This window comes from Myotis myotis, unplaced genomic scaffold, assembly GCF_014108235.1.
Source record: "Myotis myotis isolate mMyoMyo1 unplaced genomic scaffold, mMyoMyo1.p scaffold_m19_p_1, whole genome shotgun sequence".
Lineage (NCBI taxonomy): Eukaryota > Metazoa > Chordata > Mammalia > Chiroptera > Vespertilionidae > Myotis > Myotis myotis.
Genome location: NW_023416313.1, coordinates 3544161 through 3550006, shown reverse-complemented (window position 1 = coordinate 3550006; position 5846 = coordinate 3544161). Strand labels below are relative to the sequence as shown.

The following is a 5846-nucleotide window of genomic DNA, read 5'->3' as shown; positions in this document are numbered from 1 at the left end:
ATTCCTAACATCCACACCACCGGGAGCCTGGCTTCTTGAGGCAGACCTCAGTCCAGCGCTCAGAAGGAGACAAAGGCCCACTTTCACGCAGAGGTAACGTTTTGAAGATTGCAGCAGAGAAAGAAAATAAAGGCGCTTTTAAAAAGCAAGTCATATTCCGTCTTTCTGGTGGAATACATAACTGCAACTTTTAAAGTTATAAAAGGAATACGTAACCAATGACCTCGACTCAAATGATCGTAGTAGGGAAGAGGGGAGACGGATAGGGGTCGGGACAGAGCAACAGACACAGTAACTGACTGAAGAGAAAGGTAAGAGAAGCGTGGAAGAGAGAAAAGGAAAGGGGTAGAGAAAAAAGGGAGGCGTGGGTGAGAGTGGCGATAAGGAAACGGGAGGAGGGGGGAGGGCAGAAGAGAAGGAACGAGGACAAGGAAAGGGCTCCCCAGACTCCCAGAAAAAAATAGAGACCCAAGGGGACCCCGAGAGGGAGAAGCAGCCCTGGGCTAGCGCGAAGGAAAGTTTCTCCCGCACCCCTCCCCTCCCTGCCCTCCGGGGCCCCGCCCTGCCCCGCGCGCCCCGAGGCCCAGAGCGCCCAGGGGCAAGTCCGCAGGAGCTTAGCCCAATGGGTCGCGTTGGGCCCGCCCCCTCGCGCGCTGATTGGCCGCCGCCGCGCTGGCCTCGCCTTATTAACAAGTTCTCTGGGAATCCGCGGCCCGACCCGGAGCCGGCGAGTGCGCCCGGGAACTCTGCCTGCGCAGCGGCCCCGCCGAGAGCCAGGCCCCGAGCGCGCGAGCTGGCCTTCTGGGGAGGGGCGGGAGGCGCGCGCGGGAGGGCCCGCCCGGCCAGGGCCCCGGGCGCGCTCCGAGGCCAGCCGCGCTCCCAGCCCGCCCGAAGCCCATGCCCGGCGGCTGGCCCGTGCTGCGGCTGGAGGGGGAGCCCGGCTCTGCATGGCCCCGGCTGCTGACATGACTTCTTTGCCACTCGGTGTGAAAGTGGAGGACTCTGCCTTCGGCAAGCCAGCGGGGGGCGGCGGGGGCCAGACCCCCAGCAGCACCGCGGCCGCGGCGGCCGCCATGGGCACAGATGAGGAAGGGGCCAAGCCCAAGGTGTCTCCCTCTCTCCTGCCCTTCAGCGTGGAGGCGCTGATGGCCGACCACAGGAAGCCCGGGGCCAAGGAGAGCGCCCTGGTGGCCTCCGAGGGCGCACAGGCAGCGGGCGGCTCCGCGCAGCCCCTGGGCTCCCGGCCCGGGTCGTTGGGCGCCCCGGACGCGCCGTCCTCGCCACGGCCTCTCGGCCATTTCTCGGTGGGCGGACTCCTCAAGCTCCCAGAAGATGCGCTGGTCAAAGCCGAGAGCCCCGAGAAGTCTGAGAGGACCCCGTGGATGCAGAACCCCCGCTTCTCCCCGCCCCCAGCCAGTGAGTAGCCTGCAGCAGGCAGCGGGGGAGGGGGGGGGGGCGGGCGGGGATGCGGGGCCCGAGGGCGCCAGGCCGCGCGCCGGCGCCTGCGTGTCTCCGGTGCTGGCGTACCTGCTGCGGGTACCTGGAGCCGGCGCTGTGTCTGCGATGGCGGGGAGGTCGGGGTCTGCTCATTCCCACTTCCACCCAGAAAGATGGTTCGAGACCTGGCTAAGGCCCAGGGCTGGGTCCACTTTCGCGGGCTCCTGGCCTTGGTTAGGCGACCGTGTGGGTGGGACTTTAGTTGTTGGGCACGGGTGTCTGAGCACTCTGTCCTCCTGCCCCCACCAAACCACCCCGGGGAGTCCCTGCTCCCCTGTCCGATCCTAAGCCCTGCTACCTCGCTGTTACCCCAGCGGGTGGGTCCCAGCGGCGCCGACATCTTCCCTGCACGCGGAGTTTCACTTTCTCATAGTAGAAGCCTGGTGTCTCCCCGCCACCCCCAAGAAAGTATCTCTTCGCCGGAAGGTTCTGGAGCTCTTGCAAAATTCCCCTCCCCCCACCTCCAAGTTTCAGGCAGATTCTTGGTACTTTGGGGGGGGGGGGTACGGGGTGGGGGATGCTCAGGTCCAGTGGAGGGGGCGGGGCACCCAGTCAATTAGTGAGAAGCGCCCCCTCTGAACGGGTTGGAAGCGGCGCCCAGAGGTTCCACCAGGGCCACTGCCGCGGACTCCGCTCCCAAAGGCGCTTTCACGGCTGTGCCAAGGCCTGGTGGCCCCCGGCTTCTCTGCCCAGCGAACCAGCTCGTAGATATTTCAGGAGCACGGGAAATTCCCAAGTTTTCCTCGTTTCCTCCGATTATTTTGCGCGGCATAATAGCAACCCGAATTCAATGGCGCGATGCTGAGGAATGATTTTTATCTGGGGATTAAACGTCTTTGAAAGGCAAGCCCCTCCCCGGGCCTAATGGCCGGGGAAGGTGGCCCAGCACTGCGCTGTCGCTGGCAAAAGGAATGTCCGCCCCTCCGGTGGCCTGGCGGAAATGGACTCCGGGGCCAACCGCTTCCCCGACTCTCGGTGTCTTTGATTGGGAAAGAAGGAGGGACTGTTAACCCGAATTTTCGTTTGACTCACATCCTGGTGGTCTGAGGACCCAAAGGATCATTTGTTTTTATTTGTTTAAGGGTTGAAAAAATGCATAATTAGGCAAAACCCGCATGGTGAAACATTCCAGATTTGAATTCATTTCCCCCCAGAGAGAAGCGGCTGCGTAGGCAACATGTCCTTTCCCGGGCTTGGGAATTTGGTGCGGGCCTCTGCCTGGACCCTAAAGTTGGCAGAATCCCTGTTGTCGTAGGCAAAATGTGTTCCACGTTTTATTTGGGCACAGCTGCCTGGTGTGGCAGGAGCTGCCCTCACCAGTGGGCCCCATCCCCAGCTGGCTCATGTCCGTCCTTGAAGTCCGCGTTGAAATCATAAGAAAAAGACTCTTCTGCACTTTTGATGTCTGTGAACTGAGCCGCAGGTCCGGGAGATGCCAGAAGCGGTTGTACACAACCTCTTCCCACTGGACCTCACATTTGAGTGTGACCAGAGGCCCAAGAGACAGTTGAGATCATCATAGGATCAGAAGAAGCCCCCTTCGAATACAGTCCCCCCCCCCCCTCCACACGGCAGGACTTGGCCTCGGTGTGACCTTGGGCCCCCGGCCTTGCTCCACCTGCAGTGTCGGGCACTGCCCTTAGAGCCGGGTAGGAACTCACTGCTCCACGGTAAAGACCGGATTTTGGAGACCTGGATTCTGCCGCAGTGGCCTAGCCGAGCGCTGAGCACTCAGTGGACACAGACCGGTGTTCGGCCAGCATACCGGTGTGGTCTTGGACTGGGCGCAGGGCCTCAGGCTGGGTGTTTCATCAGGCGTAGTAACAGCCGCGGCCCCATGTGCCCGCCAGTGGGAGAAGGTCCGGCTGGGACAGGCCTGCCAACGCGGCCATCCGCATTGGGCCGGTTCACCTCTCCCCAGTTATGCTCGGGCCTTGAACCTGGGTATGTTCCATCTGAACTCTTACGTTTCTTCATTTGAAAAAAGTAGACAAGAACGTCTCCCCTTCTGGGTGGTGGTGGGAAGTGGAGAAAATACTTTCCAAGGGCCAAATGAATAGACGGCATTGTTATCCATCATGAACTAGTTTTTAGGGGACCGATGACTCTCCCGTGTGCGCGCGCTCTCTTATCCCCCTGCTTCTTTCTCTCTCGGCCTCCTAGGGCGCCTGAGCCCCCCAGCATGCACCCTGCGCAAGCACAAGACCAACCGCAAGCCGCGGACGCCCTTCACCACCGCGCAGCTGCTGGCGCTGGAGCGCAAGTTCCGACAGAAGCAGTACCTGTCCATCGCGGAGCGCGCCGAGTTCTCCAGCTCGCTCAGCCTCACCGAGACGCAGGTGAAGATCTGGTTCCAGAACCGCCGCGCCAAGGCCAAGAGACTGCAGGAGGCAGAGCTGGAAAAGCTGAAGATGGCTGCGAAGCCCATGCTGCCACCGGCTGCCTTTGGCCTCTCCTTCCCGTTGGGCGGCCCCGCGGCTGTGGCAGCCGCAGCCGGCGCCTCCCTCTATGGCGCCTCTGGCCCCTTTCAGCGCGCCGCGCTGCCCGTGGCGCCTGTGGGACTCTACACGGCACATGTAGGCTACAGCATGTACCACCTGACATAGAGGGCCCCAGGGCCGCCCACCCGTGGCACCAGCCGATTCCTCCAGCCCTAGCCTTCTGCAAGCAGCAGGGGCCTCCCCCCGCGAGCTCCCCTGTTCAGCACCACCTGGCTCCTTCCTTAGCTCCGGCTCAGCTCTGGTGTCTCCTAGGTCGCTCCCCGATTTCACTCTCTGAAGTCCGATCCTCTTCCAAAAATGTGACTGGAAGGGTCCCTTCTATTCTAGAATCTAGACCCACCCCCCTCGTGTTACAGATGGGGAAACTGAGGCCAGAGAGGTTAAGACATTGACCCACCAGGTCCCCAGCAGAGTTAGCGGTTGGGTCAGGACCAGAGGCCACTTCTCCAGCACCCCTGCCTCCTGTCCTGACACCAGGCGGGGAAAGCACGGAGAAATTCAAGCTTGAAGATGTTGGAACGGAGGATCCTGGGAGAGAAGAGCATGCCGGGAGTTATGGATCCCGGTCCTTCCGTGGGAACACTTCTGGCCTGAGCAGCCAAGCGTTTGCTTTGGGTGGGGTGGGGCGGGGGGTGTACACAGATGCATTACGAAGGTAGGTTGAAGGGACCTCTCTCTTACCAGTACCAGAAAAAAAAATTGTAAAATAACAATTTAAAATTCTCTTTCTATTTAACAGTACATTTGTGTGGCTCTCGAGAATCCCTTTGGAAGGGATTGGGTGTAATATACTGTATATTTGAAATTTTATTATCATTTATATTATAGCTATATTTGTTAAATAAATTAATTTTAAGCTACAAGAATGGATCTCGGCACTGATTTCGTCTTCGAGTTCTACTTCTTGCCACCTCTTCCCACCTACGATTGCTTTTCCGGGCGATAGTGGTTTTATGCCAGCAACTTTCGGAGGTGACCACAGGCTCTTCGGGGACAGGAGGGGCTGTCTTTCTGTACACGGAGGACAGATCTGCATTAGCAAAGTCAAGTGGAGAATTGAAGCAATTACCTGGGATAATTAGGCTCAATTTTCCAATTCACTTTAAGCTGAAATCGACACTTGTTCAGGCGACCCAGAATCGGCTCTTTCTTTTTTTCTCCCCCTTTTAACCTGTCTCCGAAAACAAAGCGAATCACCCAAATGGTTTGATGCCTGCAGACAGCTAATCCAGACAATTCCCACCCCGCAGCCCTGTCTTTCCCACAGGAGGCCAGGTGGGGTGGAGGGAATGCTTTGCTGCTTTAAGCCGCTGCGGCAGGGTTTGTGGAACTCATTTCGAGCTGCCAGAATGTGAGCGCCTTCACAACCCCAATTAAGACCCCGAACGACCCCTAGAAAAAAACAACACTGACAGCCCAGGGCGACTGCTCCCCGCCTTTGCCTGTCCTCTCTGCATGAGCCCTACCTCCAAACTCGCACAAACTGTTTTTCTTTTAATACAGAAGGTTAACTTCAGGCTTCCAGGAGGACACATTTGAGCGAGCGCCAAATTTAGCCTTCCGGGGGGATTTCTGCAAGGATGTTGCCCTCAGTCAATAAAGCCTACTCTGTTCCAGGCACTGCTCTGTTCCCTTTCGAGTTGGGGGACCCCCAGGCTTAATTCTCACCAGACCTGCACACGCCTCTTCCCGCCACCCCGCCTCGGTCCGCAGTGGCTAGCGCCTCCAACCCGCACGCAGGACAGCCCGGGCCGCCATTGCAGCCAGGCGGGCCATTATTAAGACGGGAAGCCAGCAGAAGAATGGTTGTTAAAGCTGAAGTACCAGGCGTTGGGACTTGGGGAGGGT

At 59.1% G+C, this 5846-nt stretch overlaps 1 protein-coding gene across 1 annotated transcript; it reads left to right on the top strand.

Annotated features, from left to right (window-relative positions):
* The first annotated feature begins 721 nt into the window (after positions 1 to 721).
* Positions 722 to 4854, top strand: MSX1 (msh homeobox 1). Its single transcript, XM_036328661.1, has 2 exons — positions 722 to 1416; positions 3661 to 4854. The coding sequence occupies exons 1-2, from the start codon at positions 948 to 950 to the stop codon at positions 4101 to 4103; spliced, it is 912 nt and encodes a 303-aa protein (XP_036184554.1). The 5' UTR covers positions 722 to 947; the 3' UTR covers positions 4104 to 4854.
* The last annotated feature ends 992 nt before the right edge of the window (positions 4855 to 5846 follow it).

Excerpts from the sequence above, each read along its gene's own strand:
- MSX1 (XM_036328661.1), top strand. The coding sequence starts at position 948 with ATGGCCCCGGCTGCTGACATGACTTCTTTGCCACTCGGTGTGAAAGTG. Across the intron at positions 1,417-3,660 it reads CTTCTCCCCGCCCCCAGCCA|GGCGCCTGAGCCCCCCAGCA; the intron begins GTGAGTAGCCTG and ends TCGGCCTCCTAG.